The sequence below is a fragment of the Pollicipes pollicipes genome, unplaced genomic scaffold (genome assembly GCF_011947565.3).
Source record: "Pollicipes pollicipes isolate AB1234 unplaced genomic scaffold, Ppol_2.1 Scaffold_3087;HRSCAF=3621_pilon_pilon_pilon, whole genome shotgun sequence".
Taxonomy (NCBI): domain Eukaryota; kingdom Metazoa; phylum Arthropoda; class Thecostraca; order Pollicipedomorpha; family Pollicipedidae; genus Pollicipes; species Pollicipes pollicipes.
The window spans coordinates 26,461,808-26,489,361 of record NW_023596225.1 but is presented as its reverse complement, the minus strand read 5'-3'; the positions used below and the strand labels follow the sequence as shown (position 1 = coordinate 26,489,361).

General features: G+C 59.1%; 3 protein-coding genes across 3 annotated transcripts; 1 reads left to right on the top strand and 2 right to left on the bottom strand.

Moving 5' to 3' along the window:
- Window positions 1-52: 52 nt before the first annotated feature.
- On the top strand, window positions 53-6,317 carry LOC119090511 (ruvB-like 1). Its single transcript, XM_037213325.1, has 8 exons — window positions 53-197; window positions 1,520-1,666; window positions 2,032-2,160; window positions 2,829-3,003; window positions 3,170-3,372; window positions 4,074-4,242; window positions 4,847-5,045; window positions 5,798-6,317. The coding sequence occupies exons 2-8, from the start codon at window positions 1,526-1,528 to the stop codon at window positions 6,150-6,152; spliced, it is 1,371 nt and encodes a 456-aa protein (XP_037069220.1). The 5' UTR covers window positions 53-197; window positions 1,520-1,525; the 3' UTR covers window positions 6,153-6,317.
- A 5,618-nt stretch (window positions 6,318-11,935) lies between these two features.
- Window positions 11,936-15,175, bottom strand: LOC119089963 (uncharacterized). The gene is made up of 6 exons (XM_037212763.1): window positions 15,167-15,175; window positions 14,440-14,569; window positions 14,001-14,153; window positions 13,382-13,555; window positions 12,488-12,663; window positions 11,936-12,166 (listed from the first exon to the last, which is right to left on the bottom strand). Exons 1-6 carry the CDS (start codon window positions 15,173-15,175, stop codon window positions 11,936-11,938), a joined length of 873 nt encoding a protein of 290 aa, XP_037068658.1.
- A 2,026-nt stretch (window positions 15,176-17,201) lies between these two features.
- LOC119089962 (uncharacterized) lies at window positions 17,202-21,605 on the bottom strand. Its single transcript, XM_037212762.1, has 7 exons — window positions 21,549-21,605; window positions 20,880-20,957; window positions 20,332-20,583; window positions 19,641-19,826; window positions 18,983-19,142; window positions 17,897-18,034; window positions 17,202-17,206 (listed from the first exon to the last, which is right to left on the bottom strand). The coding sequence occupies exons 1-7, from the start codon at window positions 21,603-21,605 to the stop codon at window positions 17,202-17,204; spliced, it is 876 nt and encodes a 291-aa protein (XP_037068657.1).
- Window positions 21,606-27,554: the final 5,949 nt, after the last annotated feature.

The following is a 27,554-nucleotide window of genomic DNA, read 5'->3' as shown; positions in this document are numbered from 1 at the left end:
GACAGAAGCCTGGCGAGCTTGTTCGACCGCGTTGTGTGTTCGATTGCTTCATGGTCCTCGTGGCTGGGGAGTGTTTGCTCTGTGGCTGGGTTGTTTCATGATATAGAATATTGTATGTTACATAGGTACCCGTTCTGCCTATCAGCGAAGTTATAAGACTGTTTGACTGCGTTGAGAGCCGATTCGGGTAATCCAAGGTTTGTGCGGATCAGCGGAGGTGTTGTGATTGCTTAAAAGCGAAAACCGCGTGCAAGACCCGGACCCGGACCGGAGACCCGGCGTCTGTTGACAAACTTCGTGTTTCTTTCTTTGTGTTTTTTCATAGTGTTCAATTTGGTTTAAAATAGCATTTGAATTTCACGTGAGTCAATGACAAAAAGATTGATGGGGTTGTGTTAGATCTATATGCACATCGTACTGCAAAAAGCAGTTGTTATGCAGAACATGTCCAGTATTGCAGCAACAATGAGGCAGTAATCTCAGCATACCCACACCATGAATCTGAGTGCTCTAGAGTTTGGTGTGCTGTCATCACCAATCTTAATGTATGGAGACAATGAGTCACAAAATGATGATGTGAAGGTCATATCAGCTAGCATGAAAAGTAACAGTGATTTTAAGGTTATGCATAATTTGGCTCAGCCAGAGTTTGGTGATCACTAGGGTGAGCTCACTGTTGTGTGAGATTTCAGTGCTGTGGATGGATTTTTTTCACTGTTGTGCAGGTTGTGCAACCCTGTAAGCATGTGATTTTGTTGATTCTCAAATTTAGCTAATCCATAGCCTGTTAATGTGTTGGTCTTTGATTTTGCCAGCTGTGTGACAATGTTTACTGAACATCAGGACTAAGGTTAGGTGCCTGTTTTGCTGGATTGAGATGCTGCAGGTAATGCCTAGTTTTATTTTGTTCTGGGGGGGGGGGGAGTTGGAACATGCTGTCAATGATGACATTAGCTTTAGGTTTTGAAGTCAGGGTAACCTTACAGGTACTCAAGACACTATTGTGTCAGACATTTGATCTGGAGTTATCTTTGCCATTCCAGAGTTTGAGAACAGTGGTGTCTGATCAATAATCATTCAGCCATAATCCATGTGGCTTCTAAAGATTTGGAAAAGAGAGTTTTTGGTCAAATTTGGAGGACCTGTTATGTTCACTGTCTGTAGGGATTTCTTCAAATCTTCCCTGACAGCCACTCACAGCAATTTCAAGGGTGTGTTATAAATAAATTATAGTTCTATGAGATGACAGGAAGCTGTGGCTGTTATAGTTTTTAAGCTGTAATTCAATTGATCCCCATGTGCTGGGGTTAGGATGCAAATGGTTTATGGTGTTGAGCCCGGACCCATTAGATATTTTCTTTTGCTGCTTACCAGGACTCATTACTAGGCAGGGCCTTGGGGAGAATGCTGAGAAATGTTGGCATTATAAAGCTGCAAGAAAATATCAAAAGTAATAATCAAAATAAATATGAAAAGGATTTATAATTTTGCACTCTTACATCAGTGCATTTTCCTGCAGCTCAAGATGAAGATTGAGGAAGTGAAGAGCACTACCAAAGCACAGCGTGTGTCGAGTCACAGCCATGTCAAGGGGCTGGGGCTGAATGAAACTGGCAAGGCAGTGACCTGTGCAGCTGGTCTGGTGGGCCAGGAGGAGGCTCGGGAGGTCAGTGTGATCAACTGTGATCATGTAATTACAGCACTGTGAACCACACTGGTTGACATTGAATGTTGCAGCTTGGAACACTAGGACACCAGGATCAGGATATGCTATGCTTTTGTGTACTTCTTCACTGGTGGTTGACACATTTTGCATGCAAACCACATGTACTAGTTGGGCATAACTTGCATTGTGACCAGGTGAACAATGTTGGAAGTCAGTCATGGGCTTGTGTACTGTTCTCATGCATTGTTGAACAATTTGGCTGTAGTTCATGAACTGATGTCCAATGTAAGGGTAGCATATCTGCAGGTGTTTTGATATTGTGGCTACCGTGGCCACCGCCCTAATGGTGTCATTGCCATGTTCAGGCATGTGGCATCATTGTGGACTTGATCAAGTCAAAGCGGATGGCGGGCCGCGGAATCCTGCTGGTCGGGCCACCTGGCACTGGCAAGACAGCTGTGGCCCTGGCTGTCTCCCAGGAGCTGGGCTCTAAGGTACGCTGGGCACCCAGGAGCTCGCTGCACTGAGGCCACAGGCCGCCTCCACGCACTGGCTCCAGGGTGGGATGATGGGATTGAGCTTTAGAAAGTAATGGCATATGCCCCCACAGCCATCCTGGATGTTATAATCAAAGTGCATGTGAGCATCTGCATGAGAAGAAGACAGTATCTTTAGACAATGGACAGTGTCTACTACTCATCCAGACACACCGTGAGGCATAGTGATCAGACGCCACGACTCGCACACGTCACGTGCGCTGATAGGTGATGACCCGAGTGTTGCGTTATCCGCCGCCCATGCTCTTTTAGAAATGCATTAGGGGTGCAGGTGTGTGAGCTCTAGACACCTACACTGCCAGTCTTGTGGCCATCTTCCTGTCTCATTGACACTCTTCCATTTTGGCTCATCCGCCGTGCAGTCTTTTGTGTGCGTCGGGTGTCACCTGTGATCACCTGTGAGCGTCGGGGTCGTGAACGGGAGGCCGGTTACAGGCCAAATGTGACCGTGCGGCCCTCCACTCATCAGACTGAGGCTAGTGGGTCTGTGTACCCTGTGCTGTCCTTGCTGGTCCGCGCGCGCCCGACCGGCTTGTGCTGATCCCTGCACTGTGCCGACCCGCGTACCGTGCCGCCCGTCTCATGCGGCGGCGCCCGTGCGCCAGGTGCCGTTCTGCCCGATGGTCGGCTCGGAGGTCTTCAGCTCGGAGATCAAGAAGACCGAGGTGCTGATGGAGAACTTCCGGCGCGCCATCGGGCTGCGCATCAAGGAGATGAAGGAGGTGTACGAGGGCGAGGTCACCGAACTCTCGCCGCAGGAGACCGAAAACCCGATGGGAGGTCAGTCTGGCTGGCGGTCACTGTCGGGTCTGTCTGGGCCACGGTGGGCCATAGCCTTCTATGTCCATCATGAACTGTGTGGTGCCTGCCTGTGGTCGATATACCGCGGGTCATGTCAAGCTTTGCGTCCCGGGTCACAGTAATGGACCTGAATCCCCTGCTTTAGGCTACGGCAAGACCATCAGCTCGGTGGTGATCGGACTGAAGACGGCCAAGGGCACCAAACAGCTGAAGCTGGACCCGTCCATCTACGAGTCGCTGCAGAAGGAGAAGGTGGAGGTGGGCGACGTCATCTACATCGAGGCCAACAGCGGCTCGGTGAAGCGGCAGGGCCGCAGCGACACGTTCGCCACCGAGTACGACCTGGAGGTGGGTACGGCCGTCGGCGGGGGCGAGCGTGCCGTGTGAACGGTGGCCGCCAGCCGGGCCTGCTGCTGTGCGGCTGGCTTGTCTGATTGCTTTCTGTCAGCATGGTGGTTATATGGGTTTTGGTCTGTGTTTGTTGTCAGCTCGTGCTCGACTCCGTTTCTGCAGGCATTTCAAGGCCCTGCTGTGTGCTAGCATTATTTCGTGACAAAGTATGCAACCCATTGCCTCTTCTGCACAAAATATAGCGTATGCTATGTGATATCACACGCACGCACGCACGCACGCACGCACGCACGCACGCACGCACGCACGCACGCACGCACGCACGCACGCACGCACGCACGCACGCACGCACGCACGCACACACACACACACACACACACACACACACACACACACACACACACACACACACACGTATATATATATATATATATATATATATATATATATAACAATTACCACACAAGCACGAGTGATGCGCGATATGTTACGATGTCGATGTGTTCGATTCCTTGTAACCAATTAACAACAGGCGAGAGTTAGTCAATTATTTCCACTGAAATCGTGTTGGATCAAGATGATGAGCGCGCCCTGCCGAGGTTATGAAGGGTCTGGCTGCAGCCCGTGTCCGTGGCGCCCGCTCTGGCGTGAGCAGTGACTCGGGGAACAAGCTGGTAACGACCGATGTGGCCCCGCAGGCCGAGGAGTACGTGCCGCTGCCCAAGGGGGACGTGCACAAGAAGAAGGAGGTGATCCAGGACGTGACGCTGCACGACCTGGACGTGGCCAACGCGCGGCCGCAGGGCGGCCAGGACATCCTCTCCATGATGGGTCAGCTGATGAAGCCCAAGAAGACGGAGATCACAGGTGGGTGAGGGTCCGCTGGCGGCCAGGGAGGGTCTGTTGGCGAGCAGGGAGGGGTCCGCTGGCAGGCAGGGAAGAGTCCGCTGGCGGACAGGGAGGGGTCCGCTGGCGGGCAGGAAGGGGTCTGCTGGCGGGCAAGGAGGGGTCCGCTGACGAACAGGGAGAGGTCCGCTGGCGGGCAGGGGGGGATCCGCTGGCGAACAGAGAGCGGTGCTCGGATGGGGTTCACTGGTCAGGGACTGGTGCCCGGATGGGGTCCGCTGGTCAGGGGGCGCGTGCTCAGTCTCCGGGTAAGTTCGCATCCTCAGTGTTCGATGTGCATGTCTTGTTGCTTGGGAACAAATCCAGTGACTGCAAAGCACTGGATGGGATGGCGATGTGGGTCAGATGCCGTTTTTAATTCCGACTGCATGTACACCAAAAGGCCTTTGCTAATTTTTCAGGCTTATGAAGGGTGTACGGTGAGCAGTACTGCTGCCCAACGCTTCCTCGCCCGTCAATCCGCCGGGTCGCACCAAGATATGGTGTGACATAAGTGATGACGCTCACGATGGGCCGTTATTCGAACCTGTGCGTGAGTCAGACATCGCTGTTTTTCCCCCAACAGACAAGCTGCGACGGGAGATCAACAAGGTGGTGAACAAGTACATCGACGAGGGCATCGCCGAGCTCGTGCCGGGTGTGCTGTTCATCGACGAGGTGCACATGCTGGACATCGAGTGCTTCACCTACCTGCACCGCGCGCTGGAGATGACCATCGCGCCCATTGTCATCTTCGCCACCAACCGGGGCAACTGCGCCGTCCGGTGGGTGGCTTCCGAACCCACCCAGCATGGTGTCGTGGTCAGGCATGGACGAGAAAAGGCAGCTTCGTCTTCGCGAGGGTGCAGTTTTCCTCTGATGGTTTCGGATTGGGCTTTGCTATTCGCTATGGCTAGTATCGGCGTTTTCCATTTGATTCTTTTATCCGTCACCGGCGCTGCACTGCTGTCCGTGGAACGATCGCATTTACCGGTATTGTGCGTTGACCCTCTCGCCACGGGTATCCCTCTTGCCAGGGTTCCCCTTGCTGGCGGTTGGCCGCGAGCGCTGGCGGTTCGGCCCGCACCATCGGTGCGAGCGCCGCCGGCCGGTCCCCAGCGCCGGACGTCCGCCGCGTCCTCCCCCGCTGACTCATTGGCCGCCGGCCGGTCCCCAGCGCCGGACGCCGGCCGCGTACTCTCCCGCTGACTCATTGGCCGCCGGCCGGTCCCCGGCGTCTGACGCCGGCCGCATCCTCCCCCGCTGACCACACCACTGGCCGCCGGCCGGTCCCCAGCGCCGGACGCCGGCCGCGTACTCTCCCGCTGACTCATTGGCCGCCGGCCGGTCCCCAGCGCCGGACGCCGGCCGCGTACTCTCCCGCTGACTCATTGGCCGCCGGCCGGTCTCCAGCGCTGGACGCCAGCCGCGTCTTCCCCCGCTGACGCACTGACCGCCGGCCTCCGTTCCCAGCGGCTGATGCTGGCCGTGTCCTCTCCCGCTGATCACGCCACTGACCGCCGGCCTCCGTCCCCAGCGGCTGCGAGGACGTGGTGTCGCCGCACGGCATCCCGCTCGACCTGCTGGACCGGCTGCTGATCGTGCGCACGCTGCCGTACAGCCAGGAGGAGATGACGCAGATCATCCAGATCCGCGCACAGACCGAGGGCCTGGCCGTTGACGAGGCGGCGCTGCAGGCGCTGGGCCAGGTGGGCGCCGACACGACGCTGCGGTACGCCGTGCAGCTGCTGACGCCGGCCAGCCTGACGGCGCGCGTCAACGGCCGTCAAGCCATCAGCGCCGCCGACCTGGCCGAGGTCGGCCAGCTCTTCCACGACGCCAAGGCCTCGGCCAAGATCCTGGCCGCCAACAGCGCCAAGTATATGAAGTGAGGCGGCGGTGTGGCGACCGGCTCAAGGTCACGGACTGGGTGGGCCGCGTGGGCCGACTAACGCCCGCAGACTGGGATTTCGATTTGTGCATCGTGTAGTCATTGTTCGACGCTTGTGTTGTCATTCATTCCATGCTGTTCGACACAAATATACCATAAATTTAAGGGATGGTTCTGGATGGCCAGGTCGGCATCGCAGCGAGCTGGTCATCGGCGTTCGGTTCGGCGATGTGGCCGTGTGGGACCTTGTCGCGGTACTCCATGCCTGCTGGCGTACTTCACTTACCTCCCGGCTCACCAGTGCTGGTTGAATCCTCTCATGGCACTTCAGTCAGCACGTCCATCACTCACTGACCGAGCTGAATGCTGTAGTGAAGCTGGACTGTATGACGGGGCCGGCACCCCCGTGTCTTATGTATGCGCAACGGTTGATCCGATGATCGGCTGGTGTCACGTATAGAAAGAACCTGAGGATCAGACCTCTCACAGATGGTGCACATGGCATGCCTTGCTCTTTTTCTGTGACGCACCACAACATGAACCATATGGTCTGTACAAGCGGCCCAACAGAACAACCGAAAAGACACGACTGGCAAATATGCAAGTTCCTGCTCTCTGAATCCGCTTGAGAGGGCAATGACCCAAACAAGGCGCTTTGACACTGACACTGGCGGCGGCCTGACAGTTCATTGCTGCGGGACATGCGACACTGCGCACGGCGCCCGGCCACTGAAGAAGAGCTTAGTCAGCATCCAGTCCTCGACGGCCTGGGGCGACAGGGCCAGCTGGCCGGTTGCGGACGCCTGGTGCCAGCAGGGGCAGGTGTCGGCGGCGGCGGCCGCCCACTCCAGCACTCCCCCGGCGCCGGCGGCGCGGCAGGGCTGCCGCTCGGTCAGAGTCCAGCGGCTGGCCGTCGACGTCTGGGGCGTCGCCTGGCGGGGACGCGGACCCCGCGGTCAGGGCAGCGGCCGGCGGGGCGGCGACACGCTCCGGCGGGCGACCCGAGCGCGCCGCCAGGCTCGGACAGACGGGTACACGCTGGACTGAGCACACGCTCGCTGCGGCACCCCACACGGCCTGCGGGTGATAGCAGCCCCCGCCGTACCATCGGCTGGCGAACGGGGCGCTGGGGTTGGAAGCATGACACTTGGTTCCTGATGTCCCCGTGGTCTGATACAGAGGGAAGGCGTCCACAACGGGTGACGGGTCATGCGGCGCGTCGAAGGATTCTGTTCGCCTAACTGTCTTGCCCCGACCGCACCAGCTCAGTTTAGCTCGGTGCTGTCCACCGATATTCGTGATTTGAAGCGCCCGGCCTTCTTTGTTACTCAGCACTCATCTCCACAACGACACATACCTATTTCCATGGGAGAGATGATACAACGAACGACATGGAGATGATGAGTGTAACTTGGGGGGGGGGGGGAGAGAGATTAGGTAGGGTGACGTGTGTACAGCCTCCGCGCGTACTCCTGACCAGAGATGGGGACAGTAGGGAGAACGCCGTTTGGACACGCCGGGACAGTCCGACAATCAACGGCCACCAACTACACTGAATGCTGCATGAGGGCACCCGTCTCATGCTTCTCCATAGAATTGTCCCAGTATGCAGTCAATGGTCTAGCTCAGATGCGCGCTGTGTCCCCGTCTGTGACTTTCACTGCCTCCGTGTTGCTGGTTCCGCTGTAGTGTGCTGTGTACTACCTGAGCCGTCGTATGCCATCTGAGTTGCCGGGGCCGCAGTGTTGTGTGCAGGGGGCTGTGGACTGCGCCGTCCTCGACGCTTTCAGGGGTGCCTGGGACACTGGCCTGTGATGCCGGATGGACGGAGCGGGCAGCGGCACAGCGTGCTCCGCTGCTCCCGCCACTCTTGGGGGTGGGCCCGGCCACTGACCTGCGGTGCCGGCTGGGCCGGAGCGGGCGGCGGCGCAGCGTGCTCCGCTGTTTCCACCACTCTCGGGGGTGGGCCCGGCCACTGACCTGCGGTGCCGGCTGGGCCGGAGCGGGCAGCGGCGCGGCCGGCTCGCCACCGGGCGGGGGCGCCGCGGCCGGCGGCGCCGCTGACTGACTCAGCGGGCCCGACGAGACGTCCGAGGTGTGCCGGGTGACAGGGCGGGAGAGCGGCCCGGACGAGGTGACGCCCGTGGCCGGCGCCGCATCGAAGCTGCAGCAGCGCGTCGGAGGCCCCTCACGCTCCGTCTGCGTCTCACAGTCGACCGACTGCGGCGGAAAGGTGCGCGTGCTCCGGGCGTTGTCCAGGTGGTGTCGGAGCTTTTTGATCGACTTCTTGCTGTTCTCCAGCTTCAGCTCCAGACACCGCATGGCGCTGACCATGGTGCCATACTTCAGCTCCATGTCTGCCGCCTTTCGATGCTGCCTGGCCAATCGCTCCTTCTGTTCCGCGCAGATGGCGGACAGCTGCTTGTTAGCATCGCACACTTTCTTCATCTTGGTGCGCGTCTCGTTGGCCTGTTCGCAGTTGGCGTCCTCGGCCTGCGCTAGCCGCTGGCGGAGGTGTTCCATCTCCCGCGCCAGTCGGCTGTTCTCCTGCGTGAAAGACCAACGCTCTCGTATCAGGTGGTGCACCTGGCTCTCTTGCTCCTTGACTACGTCATTGAGCTCGTCACGCTGGTGGCACGCCTCTGTGAACTGATGGACGATCAGAGCGATCTTCTCCTTGTCGTTCTGGTCCAGGTCGGCGAGACGGGGTGGCGGCGCCGCGGCCGGTGCAGCCATCCGCTTAGCCAGAGCGCGCCTTGGGGATGCCATTGGGGGATTTCTTCTGCATCGGTCAAGTGGCTAATAATGCGGGGTAGCACACGGTGATGTACCTGTCTGATGCACCGTTCGCTTTTTAAGCAGTGGTGCATCGAACCAAATGCGTGCTTACTTTAAAGAGACATCACAATTTAATGAACACGCGCTCATGTCTTGTAATCCAGATACGAATGATGGTAGATTATAACATGCCATGCAAGTCACATGCCTTTCCACGAGGTCACGCATTCAGTGATCGAACCGCAGTGCGAGGATGTTTCCACATTGTAGTTTTAAGGATTGAGAAAGAGCGGCACATTAATGTAGATACTGAGTGGTCAAACGAAAAATAACCACGCGTACTTTGGATGAAAGTAAATATTGATCCGATCAGCTGGCGACATTCTAAAAACAAAACTGCAACATTCCTGTTCTCGTGATTCGTTCTGACTGGTCTTCCGCTAATGCGATGTTCGATCATCCATAGGCCAGCGTTGAAGGTAAAGACTAGATAAAAATGAGCATGACATTTGTATTTCAAAGGCAAACGGTTTTTAAAGTTGTGATCGTCATCCACTTCATCAATGCCACAGACTCATAATATACTTATAGTGCTTGTAAACGATGTTACTTTATCACGATCGCATGTTTTGATATGATGTTCCAACATACAATGCTTAGATGGGCTTCAAATGGCAGGAACAACAGACAACACAAACTGCCACGATGACATCGCTGCCGAATGTCATCGCAGATTGCCTTACGCAACATATTGCACTAAAATATCGCATGCGGCAAGGGACCCACAGTTGACACCTACACAACAGGCAACATTTTCAGTTTACAAGCCATCAACTTTCCGTCCGATCCTGGAGTACATGAGAAGTTGGACGCCACGTTTAAAACGCTACGGTGACTATCCATGCGATGCGTTATCACGTGGGGACGGCGAAAATCAGATGGGACGCCGCGCGTGACGTAATATCTCAAATGTCGGCGACCAATCGCAGTTCGTTACGAGGCACTGAGTTGATTGTTGTTCACTCACACTGGGTAAAGAGCAGTGACCGCAGATGGCAATCCTCAAGACTACCCACCTCACCTCACTACCTCCGCACCCACCACTCTTCGTTTTTACGAGAGAAAGGTAGGGCTGTTGGACCATCAGCTTGTCACATGTGGTATCAGAAACCTAGGGCAGCTGCCACCTTCAGTCCGGTCTCTGAGCCGCCCCAGTCGTGTTAGCGAACAGCTACCTGGGGCTCCTGCTGTACAGCGAGCACGTGGCCATGTCACTCCAGCGACCCCTGCAGAAGACACCCGTCATGCAGGGAGACGGCGCTCCGTAGTCCGACACTGGGAACGCCGCTGGCAGAGTCTAGAAAGACGGCAGGTGGCAGATGACCGCGGCGAGACTCCTGTCGCGCCCTCAGACCATGCTCGGGAGCCGAAGTGCCGATGCTGGAAGTCGTGCAGCGTCTCGACCGTCGCCGCTGCGGCCGTGGTGGCTGCCGCTCAGCGGTCAACGACAGGTCACGTGGGTGGGTCCGGAGTGTGAGATCGGCCAACGCACACCGTCTGTCGCCGCGGGTCCGCTACAGCCGACAGGCGAGGCAGCGCATGGCCGCCTGCCTGATGCGCTGGCTCAGGCTGGGCGGCGGCCGCTCGACCGAGAGCACGGAGGGCGCAGCCGGCCGCCAGGGCGGCGGCGTGACTGGCGGTGACGGCGGCGACGGCGACTCGGGCGGCGACACGTGCGGCGAGGCGCCCGTCCCCGTGTCAGGCACCTGCTGTGAGTCGAGCACGGCGTCAGAACACCGACGCTCCACTGCCAGGCTCAGAGGCCGTCCCCGGCCGACCGCCGAGCGGGACTACAGAACCAGACTCCATCACTAGTCTAGAAGGAGGCGTAAGGATCCCGCATACACTTTTGATCGACCAGTTCCCGCATATTATCTCGCTACGAATATCTCCATCCCATCATCCACATCCATTTCCATTTCCATCCATCTCCATCGCGGCCACAGCTTCACCAATGCCGCAACGTCGCCCAGGCAAGTTCGGTTTCCATGCGCCACATTTTTGCGAAGACTGCGCTGGTTGTGCCGCCGCCTGTGCGCGTGCGCCAGGTCTCCGTCCCTTGATCGCCGCGCATCCAGTCCAGCCAGCCCGGGGTGTCTCTCTCGCCTTGAAAGCGCTGCACCGTCATGCGACCGATGCGCCCGAACCACACCGTAACCCTCACCACCACCACTCACCTCGAGCTGCATCTTCTCCTCGATGAGGACCGTCGAGGGCCGGTCCTCGGGCGGCAGCAGGTGGCTGACCTGGCGCACCAGTTCGTCGGCGCGTCGCGTCCAGTCCACACTCTTGCCCCGGCCGCCGTGGCACCCGACACCTGCAGCGTGGGTGTCGGGAGGGAGGGGGAGCGGCACCACCGGCGTAGTCACGTCACAGCTACTGTCGGGAAAATCGGGATCTACGGGGCTTGGTTTGGTCTGGATTACAGCTTTCGATGGACAGCGGCCGTTTGAGGCCAGTACGATAAAGAGAGGTACGTAGTGGAGAAATACTGCGGCCATCGTGGGAGACCTCCGCCAGTGAGCCTCACCTCCCACATGGACCCTTCTTTGCCGGTCGTGAGGCGTTCTGGCTTAACTTTCCCTGGCTCCCCAGCCCAAACGCCAACCAATGCCCCGCCCTCCCATCCCGTGGTATTACCCGTGACGGAGCGACAACGGACACCTGACGGAGCGCACGCGGAGTCACACTGACGGTTTGATGGGTAGATGGCGTGGAACACTGAATCAGGTCAATCACCAAAGGCAAAGCTTTGACGTCTAACGTGTCAAACGTGTTCATTGTTATGCAAGGGAGTTATGCCCCCATCCCCCACCCCCACCCCCACCCCCACACCCATCCCCCACTCCCCACCCATGGCGGCAACCCGGGAAGAAGGTCTCTTCACCTTCAGAATCTGATCAACAGTCCAAAAGACGACAAACCGAACGTCACGGTGGCATTTCCTCACTCTGGCGCGACTTTTGGTGTTTTCCTCTGCCTGGAAATTATCTGCTCACCAGCGAAGTCGACGTAGACGAGCTGGGAGAACACGAGCGCCAGCGAGCCGGCCGGTGGCCAGGCTATGCGCTCCAGCAGCACGGGGACTATCCGCAGCTGCAGCAGGTCAGCCAGATGCGCCTCACGCAGGCACAGCTGGGACTTCAGGTACTGCTGACTCAGGCACGCCACGAATATCTGCCGACACAGCTGGGATTTCAGGTACTACTGACTCAGGCACGCCACAAATATCTGCCGACACAGTTGGGATTTCAGATACTACTGACGCAGGCACGCCACAAATACCTGCCGACACAGCAGATATTTGACACACTGCTGGCTTATGTGCCTATTCCGAACCTCCTGCGCACCGCCCGACCCAGCAACGACAGGTCCCTACGCCTGCCGCCAGCCACGCCGGGGCCTAACTGACCACAGAGCAATGCCACGGCCGTTAAACCGCCGGGGACGTGACCAGCCTCCCGCCAGTCAAGCCCCAGGGCCTGTTCACCGGCGCACCTTGGCGCTGCTGATGCCTTGGTAGATTTTCTCGTACAGGAGGTCGCCGCCGCCCATCTGCCCGACGTCCATCCAGCAGCGGAGGCCGCTGCGCTCGAGGCGGCCGCGCAGCCGCGCCGCCTCCTCCTGGTGGTCCCACTGATAGCTGACGAACACTGGCGCCGGACTGGTGGGCTCTGCGGTGGCCGGCGGCGTCAGGGAGGGTCCGGCCGGCTCGCCAGACCGCCGGTGCCGGCCTGACAGGCTCTGCGGCGTCGGAAGGGGCACCGACACCAACCGCCGCCTGCTGGGACGCTGCCCTTGTCCGGTGGGCCAGGGACGAGCGCGGCAAAACGTGCTCAGCTGAACGAGGAAGACTCGGCGGTGGCGGCTGGCAGGATATGCGGATCACTTCATAGCTGGCTGTATTGATAGAGGTATGCAGAACAGGCAATGTAGTATAAGCAGACATCCCGAGGACCATGAACTCTGTCCGCGCAACGAATACGAGAGAGCTCAGAGCCTGTGAGAGAATGTGGAGCCTGGGACCCACGCTGTCGGATACGCGAAAGCAGACCCACGACCCACGACCCACGCTATAGGGAACTACGCTATAAGGACTCGCGAAAATAGACAGACGGGACGGCATCGCTCTGCCTAAGCCCCGCCATCTCACGCGGCATGCGTGTCCCCCGTCCCACACGACCCCCGCGTCCCGCCATCCCACACGGCCCCCGCGTCCCGCCATCACGCTCGGCCTCCGTGTCCCGCCATTCCACACTGCCTCCGTGTCCCACCATCCCACACGGCCCCCGAGTCCCGCCATCCCACACGGCTTCCGTGTCCCGCTATCCCACACAGCCTCCGTGTCCCGCCATCCCGCTCGGCCCCCGCCCGCAGCCGTGCGGTACGCACTGTTAACGGCGCGCAGCACGCTGCAGACGTCCTCCCGCGCCAGCCCGTCCAGCACGGCGCACAGCATGTCCAGGCTGAAGCCGTTGTTGCCCGAGATCTGCAGCCAGTCGGTGATGAGCGCCAGGCCCGGGTCCAGGCAGTCGTCGAACTCGGTCAGCTTGTGGTCCCGGTACCCTGTCGGCGAGGGGAGGGGGCGGGAGGATTAACCAACTGCCACGATGGGCGACAAGAGAAGGCCGTGCCCAAGTTGTTTCCCATGATATGCTCGTCCTCATTTTCGATACCCAAATTAGACTTGGTGCTTTTCGCCCCGCCACCTTGAGGATGGCAATGTCAAATGCAATGAAAAATGTTCGTTGCATCGCCATATTTGCGAAATAGCTTACTACGTCTTTTCAATGCCCGATAAACATAAATAAAAGCATGTGATAAAAGACCAAGGAGCATAAAGACGATAACACGTAACAAACGTCATCAGATCGGCCTCTACAATCACATGATATCAACACACTGGCGCACCGCGCGCCGCCAGGAAACAGTAAGGTGTAAACAGAACGCGGGTTTCACAGTGAGCAAGTGATCAGCTAACGTCGCGCCGCCCTGCCGTTTGGCAGCGCACCTATCTTCTTGGCGACGGCCTGCCAGTCGGAGCCGGAACCGCCGGCGTTGAGCAGCTTGGCCGCCTGTTTCAGCCAAGGGGGCGCCATTTCGGAGCTCATGGGTTCGTGTCGTACCGAGTAGCGGGCCGGCAGCACCGGCGCCAGGTTCAGCTCTGCAGGCAAGGTCATCAGTGAGGCTTGGCTGGGCACTGGCGCGGCGCCGAGGACGGCGTCGTTGCGGCTCGGTCCCGGCATCGAACACATGAGTACGCGAATAATAGCGCCTGAAACGGACCTCAGCGCGGACTTGCCTTCTTAGATGGGACTCAGACACGGTGACACCGCCAGTCACGAAACAGCACCGAGACGCCGGAACTTTGTGCACGCGGTCAGCCTGCCGTTCGGCACCTGGACCGATCTTGTGCCGGTATGGCGGCCGCGCCGGTCACGCTGCCCCACCTGCCGGCCTGTCCGGGTCCCGGCGCTCGAAGAACCGCCGCAGGTGGTCGACGGACACCCTCCTGAAGTCGCAGTAGACGGTGTCGCCCGACAGGCACTGGTTCAGCGGCAGCGTGTGCAGGCAGCCGGGCTGGGGGCAGCCGGCGGCGCGGTGGGCGGCGCACGGCCGGCCGCACGGACACCCGACGGTGAAGCGCCACTGCAGCCGGCGGCAGAGCCGCGCCCGCACGTCTGCTAGCGTGGCGTCCAGGCGTCGGTGGACCTGGCACAGCGGGCGGAACGGCTCACTTCACGCCGGGGCATGGGGCCGTCTGGCCGGAGGTGCGGAGGTGCCGCAGCAGGTCACCCTGCCGCACCTGGGACAGCGGGCGCCGCTAGACGCACCAGCGTAAGGTGCGCTAGCACTGCACTATTTTATGACGTGTCCGTCTGGTATCGTTGGGATAATTAGCATTGCGACCCATCCGCCGGCATACGTGATGCAAAGGACAACACGGTACCCGGAACACAACGGAGAACTAAAGCCAGCAAATAGAAGGGTATCTGGTACTCATGATGAATGCATGATATATCGATTATTGCCGATGTCAAGCTAACGGTGCTGGATTGGCGATCCCGGGCTCTAAGTGGCGTCGTGTCCAGTAAAGGTCCCACCAGCTCCGACCAAGGCCGGCGTCAACCTGGCCTGGGTCAGTCATTTTCCGGACCCATGTGACCTTCCAGCAACCTTGATCATGACGCGATTATTTATGATCTGCGACAGGACAGTTCGCTCTGGTGTCTCGCCCAGCGTCCCCGACGAACCCCGAGCCGGTGACGTCACTCAGTGAACCCCTGACGCTCTACCAGTGACGTCATCGCCGGAATGGCGTCACCGGGAGGTCACCGCGCAGCGCTGACCTGCAGGCAGACGTCGGCGCTGGGCGCGCCGGAGCCCTCGGGCAGGGCGGGGTACGAGTCGAGGCCGTCCTCAAGCGCGCCACACAGCCTCGCCACCGTCACCTGTCGGCGCGGCCGCCGCTGGTAACCCGAGCACGCAGTCGTCGGCGGTCGGACGGCGTCGACGGACGGCGGGACGGACCGGAGTGGGTCAGACGGCGGAGGCGGCCAGGGTCACATGGGCAGCAGGACAGGCTGACCAGAGCCGGAGCGGATCAGTCGGCGGAGGTCGGACTGCACCGGATCGGACCGGAACCGACCAGATGGCGACGGCGACCAGGGTCACATGGGCAGCGGGACAGGCTGACCAGAGCTGGAACGGGTCAGTCGGCGGCGGTCGGACGACACCGGATCGGACCGGAGAGGGTCAGGCGGCGGCGGTCGGACGACACCAGACCGGACCGGGCCGGGTCAGACGGCGGAGGTCGGACGACACCAAACCGGACCAGGTCGGGTCAGGCGGCGGTGGCGAACAGGGTCAGATAGGTAGCGAGACAGACAGGCACCAGACAGACAAGTGATGGGGCAGATGCAGAGCGGACAGACATGCGAGCGGGATTACAGACAACGGGACGGGCCGGCACCGGGACAAGAAGGGCGAGATGTGTTAGATCACAGGGTTCATTGATATTCTTAACAGTGGAATGTCTTAGCGTTATTGGCATAATGTTTTTGCGTCATTGAGTAAGAATTTAGACAAGGACTGGCTTACATAAGGTCTCTGCACGCTGGGAGTTCCTGGTCAATTCCTCATTCAGGAAAAAGGAACTAAGTGGAGATGGAGCAAAGCCCCGCCTTCGTTTGCCAGTGGCGCCCAGCCAATTAACAGCCTCATGTGTGTGCGAAAGGCATGGAGATGTCCCAGATTTGGATCGGGTCGGGCCCGATGTCAGGTGTTTTGAGACGCAATAATTTTTTTGCGATGTGATACCGTCAAATTATCTGCCTTTGGCCTCTAAAACATCATCTTGGACATAAACTAGCCCGCCTCCGGGTGATGTCACGGAATTTAAGCTGTGAGACAACTTCTCACCAGCTTCCTCCTGGTGTCTTCCTTCCCATACACACACACATGCGTACGCACGCACGCACGTGCCCACGCACGCACGCACGCACGCACGCAAGCACACACACACGCACACACAAACACACGCAAATATATATATATATATATATATATATATATATATATATATATATATATATTCTACATGCCCTTTCCCGCCCAAATTCAGGGGCTGATCGGAAAATCTTGCCCATGAGACCACTGGGAGGAGGCCTCTGAACAGCATAAAAGGAAAAATAATCATGGGCAACAATGATGCCATTAATAATCGGAAACAGCGGCAGCAGTATGACGAGCATCATCACAGTATTCACATAGAGACACAGACACATCGCACTGGGCAGTACCTGCACCCTGGCCAGGTGGAGGGCGGCCACGTGGAGTGCTAGCTCGTGGGAGGCGTCCACGAAGAACTGGGCCCGGTCCAGGGAGACGGCAGGCGGCCGGTGGGAGCTCTCCTGCGTCCAGACCGCCAGCCGCACCACCAGCTGGCTGACCACGCTGGCTGGAGAAGTAGCGTGCGACACGTTATCATGCGGCACCGCGTCATCTCAGGCACCTAACCCGTGTCTACACTAGCCCCATGTCGTGTATATCCTGGTCCGTGCTCCCCGATCTCAGTGTGGTTACTACAGGCGTTGTGAGACAGGAGGCTGGCCGCATATCCGACACTACGGGCAGCAAAATTTGCTCATTGAACTTGACTGGCCAGGGGTGCCAGGGCTTCGAGCAAATTTAACCAAGCGTGCCCTTGGTATCAAGCTGCCGAGAAAATGTGCGCTTATTAAACACGTGGTTGTGCACGGCTGTACGTACATTTGTGAGTTGTATTCGGCTGCTTTGTTTATCATACGAGTCTGTTTAGAAATGTGCATCAGCGTTTCCAGGGACGTGACCAAACTCAACCATAACGTTTTTATTCCAAGCAATGTCTCCGAAGAGACTGGTGCCATTCTCCAGCACCTAGCACCGTTCGACTACGCTGCCACTGGTCACGGTCGAAACGGCCTTCCAAAAGAGCTAGCCGATGTTTAAGCTGTCCACAGCCCGTTAACGATGTCAGAAAGCTCGTGCCTGTTTAAGCCGCGCGCCCACCTATCTAAACAGTGCGTCAAATTCTTTCACCATCCTATTTGTTCACCTTCAGTACTTTTTTCCTAGTCAAGCAGTGTGCGCATTTTGGGACCGCATTCGGCGCCGTCAAACTACGGTAAGGTTGTGGCACACCACTTCCCGACGGAAATCACAAGAAGATTAAATCTTAGTACCTAAGAAATCGGTAAAGGTGAAAATAGTAACGTACTAGGAGACCCATTACGGTCCTCCTGTCAGTTCGAAACCCGCAGCAAAGCCGTCACAGGAACAATGCCCTTCGCATTTCAGCAGAATACGCAGACAATATCCAGAACTAGTCCGGCAAGAAAACCCGTCGGCAGCTCAGGCCACGCTTACCGGGCAGGAAGCCGCAAAAGTCTATATAGAACGTGAAGGCGTCGGCCGAATCGCGTGTTGACTCCGTCGAGTCTGCCCGACTCGTGATGAGACAGGGCATCAGCAGCATCTTCGGCAGAGCTACGCTGTCGGCCAGGTCTGATGACAGGACAGAGCGTGGACAGGGCAGTACCAGAGAACCCAGGTGACTGGCCGCGAGTGAGGGGCAAATGCCACTGTGAAACCCAAATTCAGGTCAAAAGCTCCAGTAACTGACAATGACACCAGCGGCTATCACGATTCAGAGCTGAGCGTTTAGTGAATGTTCTTGTCAAGCACTGCATCATGCAAAGCGCGACGCAGTTGTATGGACATCTCGTTGGACGAAGCGGTATGACTGGCATGAAACTGAAATAAAAAGAGGCACGCTGTCTATGGTGAAGAATCAGCAAGCAAACTTTCAGCAAATTCTACTCCGCCTGGAGGCGCAAACTGAGAACACATATTTCTGCGGTTTGCGTTGGCGTTAGTCATGCCTTCTCAACAACAGGCCGCCCTCTAGAGCGTCATTATCCAGCCTATTCCTGAGCTTCCGCCAATGTTTTCCAGCAAAGACCGACGGCTGGGCTAGCTCCAGTCATCGTGAGTCATCACCTAGTGCGACCCCCGGAAGGCTGGAAGGTGGCGGGGGCGGACGCTCCCTCGCAGTCTTATACACTCAACATGCGCCCACGCAGTGGAGGCGAAGTAAGCTAGTGAGTCGGCCGTAGCAGGGGTGAAGTAAGCTAGTGAGTCGGCTCCGCGCCGGGTGTAGAACAATTCACACACATCCAAGATATACGCCTACGCCTACGTAGCAGGGGCGAAGTAAGCTAGTGAGTCGGCTCCGCGCCGGGTGTAGAACAATTTACACACACCCAGCTACAAACGCGTTTCGACAACCTTCCGCCCCCGCACATATACACCCGCACAGATACACCCCCGCGCATCTGCTGCAGTGTGTACGAGCGCACACGCACTCAAGCACGCATAACGAGCGCACAGTGGCGCAGGTATCACGCGAGCGCACGTGATGCCACCGACGCCCGTCCGGCGCCGGCGCCTCACCGTAGAGGCCGGGCGGCGGCGCCAGCTGACAGAGCAGCCCCAGCCGCTGCAGCACGCCCAGCGAAACGGCGTCGCTGGTCAGGTCGTCCCACTGGCGCGTCAGCAGGCCCGCCTCCACCACGCCCTCCGTCTCCAGACGGCGCCAGCCGCTCGGTGCCGACTGCACGGGCGTCACGCCGTCAGCGCGCGACAGCGCAGAACGACACCAGGCGTCCAGGCCAGTTTCCAGTTAGTTTCGATTAGAGTGCAGTGATATTGGGCTGCGCTACTCAAATGTGAAATGACTACATGCGCACGCGCACACAGTGATAAGCCTACATTCATTTAACTCACACCTTCTTTAACCGTTCGGCCACAATAGCATTGCGTCCTCAATGCTGGTCTTTTACGAAGCTAATGCATTATCTGCAGCGGGGATGTGCGCACCCACGCACGTAGTGCAAGCATCGCGTGAACTCTTTACCGGAATTCGACGGTCATAGAGAACAATTCACATTCTGCATGCTTGTGTTCGTCAACAATGGTCTGCCATGTTGTGGTGGAAACGAATTCGTCGATAGGGGGGGGGGGGGGGGGGGGCTGCTTCTCTGACACTACGCTTATTGATGGTCAACGAGACTCCGCGTGAGCATGACTCGTAACCAGCCTGTCTCCTCACCTGATAGTATTTCCGTTTTGCTCTGATGACGTCAGCGATCAGCTGAACGAGCCACTGCGGCGAGAGCAGCACGAGCCGGTGCTCGGCATCGCCGTGGTACAGCAGACTGCCCTGGTCATGGTGGAACTGCAGGAAGGTGGTCAGCTCCTCGCCCGCCACCTCATGTTCGGCCGCCATCGTTTCCACCTGTCACGGCCGAAGCGCTGGTTGCGTCACTCATGACGTCATGTAGCGGGGCGAGCTCCAGGTGCCCACAAATGATGTACGAAGAAACGTTATAATTGATGCTACGTGATAACCTACAGTCACAGATGGTTATTAAGATGACAGGACAGTGCATAAGGCCTCGAGCTCGTGCATTTTGCCGTGTCTCTCACATTACGGCATCAATTTGAGAGATGAGACGGGTCGCATCCTAACTATGTATCGATGACTTACACCGTTTCATGGACTTCCGATGCCAGCATGTTCGCCGCAAGGCAGCGGCGGTTGACCGGCTCAGAACAACACTGACGCCTTTGGGCATCACAACATCCCGTTCACCACGTCAAAAAGGGGCGTGAATTGTGTCCACCCCGCGCCGTATACCCTGCAGTAGCTTAAGAGTGAGCTTTGGTTACTAAGTCTGACCCTTAAGAGCGCGCCTCGAACGCGTTCAGCCCCCTCGAGTGCCCGGCGCCGGCGCACCCACCTCGTCCAGGGTGGCGACCACGAGACCGGCGCGGACGCGGCGGGCCACCTCCTCCTCCAGACTGAGCCAGCGGACGGGAACCCTCTCGCCCATGTGAGCCTGGGCCAGCATGAGCCGGGCGGCGCAGGCCCGCAGCGCCGCCAGTTGACTAGCCGCCCGGGACAGCGGCAGCGTGAACACTTCGCCGTGCACGTGCCGGCCGCACAGCTGCCCCTGGAAGACGTGCTGCAGTCGCTGCCGCATTTGCTGCAGCTGGAACGGACGCGCGCGGCTTCAGCGGGATGTGACAGTGGGGGATTAAGTAGCAACAGTGCCCCCAACTCAAACGTACATCTCAGTCCGGGGTCAAACTGGTCCGTCTTGCTCCAGACGTGGGCCTTACCTCGGTCTCGGTCAGGGTCGTCTGGTCCCCCCCCCCCTCCAGACATGGATCTCAACTCGGTCTTGGTCGGGGCCACCTGGTCCCCGCCCTCCCCCAGAAATGGACTTTACCTCGGTCTCGGTCGGGGCCGCCTGATCCCCGCCCACCCCCTAGACATGGACCTCACCTCGATCTCGGTCGGAGTCGCCTGGTCCTCGCCCTCGCTCCAGACGCCGACGAGCAGCACAGGTGGCGCCACCGTCTCCTGGCCGCCATCGCCGAAGCGCCGTCGTGGCAAACCGGCAGTGGGCCGCGGCGTGGATCAGCTTGTACCCAGTCCACCAGCTGGTCCAGGCGGGTGCGACCTTCCACCGACACGTCCCGAGCCTAGGGTAGAGCCAGCCCTCAGCCGCGACCACAGCCAGTTGTGCGGCGTCCCGTCCCTCCCGGCTATTCGGTGGTCCACGCAATATACGATGGGTAGGATTGGTTTAGTTTGGAGTTAAATTTCTTCTGTGGAGGGCCAGATTTACCAAAATGCCCTCATATCTTAGTGCCACAAGGTCGGCAGCAAAGACAAAGCACGACAAAAGAATGTGTGAAACTAGAGCGCGCCAGTCCCAAAGTCCAGCAAATGCAGGGTATGCGCTTTCGAAACCAATCAGTCCTGCCTTGAACAAAAGCAACAAAAACGATAGGCCGTGGGACGTATTGGATTACGGTTAGTTTGATATGGAAAACCTACTTAATCAAACGTTATTTTCAAACACCCACAACGCAGCCCTGTGTTCTAGAACCAAATCAAATTGCCTCGATTATGTAGCTTCACTCAAACGGAGTTGCTTTTTGGCCACGCCGGATCGGTGACGGCTCGGCGCTGCTCCGGCTGGCCGCCAGATGGCCCCGGAAGCATGACGCTGAGCGAGCCGTGAGCTGGTGGGTGACCGACCTCGCCCCTCTGCCAGCGGGTGGTGACGGCCGGCCCGTCCAGCGGCTGGGCGGCGTCGAACACCAGCAGGTAGGCGCCGCGGCAGCCCAGCAGCGGCAGCTGCACGGCCTCGAACTCGGCGTCGCCGCTCCAGTCCCACACGCTGACGGTGACCTGAGGTCAGAGTGGCGTCACCTGCGGCGGGGGGTCAAGGGGAGGGGGAGGAGCAGGACAGATGAGGGCCATACGCCGACGGTGACCCGAGGTCAGAGCGGCGTCACCTGCGGCGGGGGGTCAAGGGGAGGGGAGGGTGCAGGACAGATGAGGTTCATACGCCGACGGTGAACCGAGGTCAGAGCGGCTTCACCTGCGGCGGAAGTCAGAGGGAGGGGGAGGGCGGCCAGGCCTGGTGAGGCCTCTCAAAGCCTCACGAAACAGACACCTGCGATGCTGATCAAAGGGAAAGGCTGAGTGGTCTGGCCGGCACAACTATGCCAAGCCGGTCAGACGAGACGATGAGCGGGTGGGGCGGGCATAGTGGGTGCAGCTCCACATCCGTATCAGGTCACGAATTAGCCGCGTAGAATGTTATCTGGTGCGGATCTGGTGTCTCATGATCTGCCTTAAATCTCTCCACCTGGCGGACACTCCTCACCGGGCCAATGGGATTACATCCTGTCATGATGCAGCTACACCTTAACAGATTAACAGATATATGAAGAACCGGGCATGCAAGACGGATAAGCTCCTACAGTATTTAATCGTACATCATCACCAAAATGTCAATAGGGTGCGGCCCGTTATGCAACCAACTTGCACCAAACAACAGCGGGGACATGAGGTGGGGCAAGCACGAGTGAGTAGGGGAGGGGAGGGGCAGACCTGCTGCGCCTGACTGGGGGAGGCGGCGGCCGACCGCTCGCGGCGGGTGCAGGTGGGGTTCGGGGGGGGGGGCCACACCTGCTGCGCCTGACTGGGGGAGGCGGCGGCCGACCGCTCGCGGCGGGTGCAGGTGGGGTTCGGGGGGGGGGGGAGGGGGCGGGGCACACCTGCTGCGCCTGACTGGGGAGGCGGCGGCCGACCGCTCGCGGCGGGTGCAGGTGGGGTTCGGGGGGGAGAGGGGGCGGGGCACACCTGCTGTGCCTGACTGGGAGAGGCGGCAGCTTCCCGCTCTCGGCTGTTGTCTGGCGACTCGGTCAGCATCTCCTCCACCAGGCGCACGATGTCGGCCGGCAGCTCCTTCAGCGCCCCCTCGTCCGTCACCTGCGCACATGTCGGCCGCAGGTCAAACGCTTTACATGCAGCGGCACAACGCACATACACATGTAACAGCTCGCATGCGTCCGGTTTTCATTTAAAATCAATGCGTATCACTTCCTGCAGCAGAAGCAAATGCATGTTCTCCCTCCGACAGCAGCATTACCTGAAAACGTGCACAAAGTCTGATTTACAACATGCACAGCAGACTTAAATCAATGGTAGCGGAAAACGCAGAATTCTTCGGGCGCTCGTGACGCTTTTGATAGCATTAGAGACTAATTTGCGAATAGCTCAAATCCAGCCTAATTTGCATCACCTCAACTCCTTCTTTGGCACCACCCGGTTGAGGCTGCTGCGGCTGAGGTTGACCCTGAATGTGCTGGAAAAAGAGCGAGACGACGAGCGGTTCTTCAGCTTGGCCATCTCGCGGGACTTCCTGTCCTTGAGCAGCTCGCGCACCACGTTGCGAGCGATGGCAGTCTGGTACTCCTCTTCGATCTCCTCCGGCTCTGGCGGATCAAGTGCAATGGGTAAATCCTTATTTTAGTCCTATATTCACCCGCCTCCGTCGACAACAATGGCGCAGCCAAGTTTGGAGCACCACCTCTACGACGTTTACTGCGGAGTCTGGTTTAAACAAGCAATGAGAAACATGCGCACCAGTAAACATGACGTTCAGGCTCTCTTCCGCGCGCCAACCTTCTGCGTCGGACCACTGGCAGCCGTCCACTGCGTCAGCCTCCCCGCGCCAGGAGGCGGACCTCACCTCTCTGCGCGCGCGAACGGCGGCCGCTGGTCAGTCGTACGCCAATCGACGGGTCGCCAGCAGGCCGGGTCGTCCGCTGCGAACGTGAAGAGCTCCGAGCTACTGAGGCCCGCTGTAGGCGAGGTCTCTCCCGGCTTCCGTGCCGAGCAGCAGGTGGCGCAGCGACGTCTTGCCCGCCCTGATGGACGCCACGCACCACATCACTGGCTGACCGAGATCAGCGCCGGCCGCGCTGCCGGCGGGCGTTGGGACCGGGCGCCCAGCGATGTCTTACACTGCCCTTTCATGTGCTCTGTTAAGTATAACTATCAGATCGCAAATGTTTAATCGAACGGACACACCGCTTACCGCCATTTCTCTGATGGCTTTCGATGGATGATTGTGGCCGTGGTGATAAGCGTGTGTCATCGGCATCGAAAATGGTTGCATGTCCCGCCATCTCCAATGAACCCTACCCGCTACCGGTCTGAATCATTTAAGTCCGCTAATGCTCAGGACTGTGATCACTCAGGTCGTTGCTGCCAGCCCGGCTGGCTGTACGAGAGCGCCGGTCACGAACGGCGTGGGTAACGGCAAATGACGCTGAAGGACTTTGGCCGGTCTGGGTCCCGCCTCCCCTGGCTTGTAACCCGCCTGACTGACCTTAGTCCACCCCTGACCTGTCGGCGTCTCGCCTGGTCTGCAGCCATTTACCGGCCTGTCGTCGCCCCACTGACTGTAGCCGCTCCGCTGACCTGTAGCCCACTCCACTGACCTGTAGCCGCCCCACTAACCTGTAGCCACCCCACTCATCTGTAGCCGCTCCACTGACCTGTAGCCGCTCCGCTGACCTGTAGCCGCCCACTCCTGTAGCCACCACTGACCTGTAGCCGCTCCACTGACCTGTAGCCGCCCCACTGACTTGTGGCCGCTCCACTTACCTGTAGCCGCCCCACTGATCTGTAGCCGCTTCACTGACCTATAGCCGCCCACCAGGAACAGTCGGCTGCGGTAGACGGAGACCGTTCCGGATCGCCTCACACGACGGTACAGGTCGCGCGCCGCCTGACCGCGCGCCAGGATCTCCAGCGGCGTCTCCTCTGTGGGGTCCACGGGCGTCACCCATCGCCAATGCAGACAACAGCGTCCAGTCAAGTCCATGGTGGCTCGCCGTTAATTGTGCTGAAGCCGTGGCTGTCCGCACAACTACAATCATTTTTAGCGTTGACGGCAGCATTCAGCACGGTGCATGTATTCATGCCCGCTCGATGCTGCACCTTGCAAACCGCATACGATTGCGCCCAATGTCGGCCACTGTGCTGCAGGTCGAGCGGTGTGTCAACGACACGGGCAGCTCCGGCCGGGGGTCCGGTCCAACGCTCACGCCAGCTTTGCCGCCGCCAGTGTCGTCATCGCTGGCGCATTAGTCGGCGCTGGTGGCTGTGTAGATTAGCAGCCTCCCACGCCTATGTTAAAGGGAGCAGCAAATGTTTCCTGCGGCCGGAAATTGCAGCCCACATCTTTCCACCGCCAGCCCATTCATTGCGATGAGTCCCCGCGAGTGTCAGACACAGAGTGGCCACAGCCGTCGAAGCACCGAAGTCGTCGCCACCGGAGCGGCTGACAGCGCGCCACGGTCGCCTCACCGTCGCACGTGATCTGGACGGCCTGCGTGTTGCCGTATCACGTCGATGAGGGCCCAGAGCGGCCGGTCGGCCGGCACGCCGGTAGCCAGGCCGCGTCACCTGGCGATGGTTCACCACACGTGCAGCTCGCTCTCCTCCGTCAGCAGAGTGCACCCTGCCGAAAACACGCGCGTTCGGGGGTGAGCAGAAGTCGCCTCGCTCGCACAGCCGTGTGAAGGCAGCACGGTTCAGATGGGCCTCCGTATAGATTGTGTGGCGCCGGTCTGCTCAGCACGTCACAGATCACGAGAGTTTAATTTTTTTCTGTCTGTTACCCGGCTACTACGCCATGTTCGACGACCAGTCGCGGCTCTCACCCGCCTGACCTACCCACCCTCTCATCTAGCCTAACCTGTCCCATGTTTCCTCCTCTACCCGCCTCACGTGCCCCATACGCTCCTCTCAGCCTCTTCGTTTGCCCCAGTGCGGCTTTCACACCCCGCCTCACCCTTCAGCCCCATTTCCCTCCTCTCACCCGCCTAAAACTGTCCCATTCGTTCCTCTCACCACTCGTCATCATCTGCCCATACGCTCCTCTCACCGGACTCGTCTGTCCTATACGCGCTCTCCTCGCATCATCTGCCCCGTGCGCTCCTCTACATCCCGCCTCAATGTCCCATACGCTCTCTCAACCTGTCTCATGGCCTCATACGCGGCTCTCACTCACCTCACCTGCACCGCACAGCTCACTCCACCTCCCCTGCATCATCGCGCGGTCTCACCCACCCTCCCCTTGCACCGCGCGGCTCTCACCTGGCGTCGTCTCGGAGGTGCTGCTCTCACCTGCGCCGTCTCGGAGGTGCTTGCTCGCACGGTGCGCACCCAGAAAGCCGGGTCGCCGGATCAGGTCGGGGAAGAGTAGCGCGGCAGCGAGGTGAGCGTGCCGGGTCGTGCCAGGTCACGCCCACGCGCACGGCGCCGTTCCAGTCGGTGACCTGGGTCAGCAGCAGGTGGTACTGCTCGCCGCGCAACAGCGGGCCAGAGCTGGCGAAGCGCAGTGACGCAATGAACGGAAACGCTTCTGGTACGGTGTTAAGTCTCGTTCTATTTGCGTGAATGTCAGACGCGGATGTCAGCGCGGTGCTAGATGGCATCAAGTTTTGAATCTTGAGCTTTGGGAACCGAGTGAAGGGACACAGCTCGTGATAAGTGAGGATGGGATTAAGAGACCAGTAAAAAACGGCGAGCTCGGCATAAGCAAGCTGATATCACTCGGGAATAGAAAATACACGAGGCTCAGCCGCATCAGCTAATAAACGGACTCCTAGACTCGGTATTATCCTCTCCAGCTGACGGCACCCACCTGAAGGTGATACCGTTGCAGAAGCCCTCGCGGCGCGAGGCGCAAGTGTCATCATTCTCCAGCGACACGTGGGACCCGTGGACGGAGTGGAACTTGAACATGTCCGCCTCGAGCGCCACCACTTAACGTGGCCTGGCATCAGAGCGGCAACGGGGAGCGTGACAACACTGTTTTACGGCGGGTCTGTCTCTACCGACGTTAGGGCATCATCGTGACCATTAGCGCATCGTCAGCGAATATTTCATAGATGGCCTGTCGTTGTGTTCGCCAGCTGACCCCGGCAACGCAAGTCAGATCGATAGCGGGGCGAATGCAAACTACGCAATACTGCACTACTGCAGAACGCAATGCTGCACTACTCGCCAAATCATGATTGCCGTCTGCACGAACGGCTCTCCGGAAACTGAACGAGCTCGCGTGTGTGTACGGCATACCAACCAACAGCACCGCAGATAAATCAGCTTCGCGTGCATGCAGTTTTAGACTGACCGCAACTGGGGTGTTCCGGTCAGGGCGCATGCTGTCTGGAGGCGGTGGGAGGCGCCGGCTCGCCGGCCGGGTCAGCACTGGTGGGCATCGGGCCGCTGTCCGGGCAACCGCCGAATCACATGTGCCCTGGCGTGCGGCGCTCCCTGCGGCGGCGGGGACGCCACAGATCTGGTCCCACGCCGGGCGGCCCAGCCCGGCCTCGCGCTGGAGCGGCGGGACACGGCGGGACACGGTCCCACGGTGGGACACGGTCTCAGGCGGACAAGGTCGGCCAGCTCTCCTTCACACGGAGACGGCCGGTCCCACGCGGAGCCAGCCACGCTGGAACGCGGGACGGGCCTCACGCCAGGCTCGGGTCCTGGCCGGCAGCTGCGAGGCCACCGCAGCCGCAGGCGGACAGCCCACCTCCGTGTCACGCGGGGACAGGGCCGCCACAGAGCTGCCACAGAGTC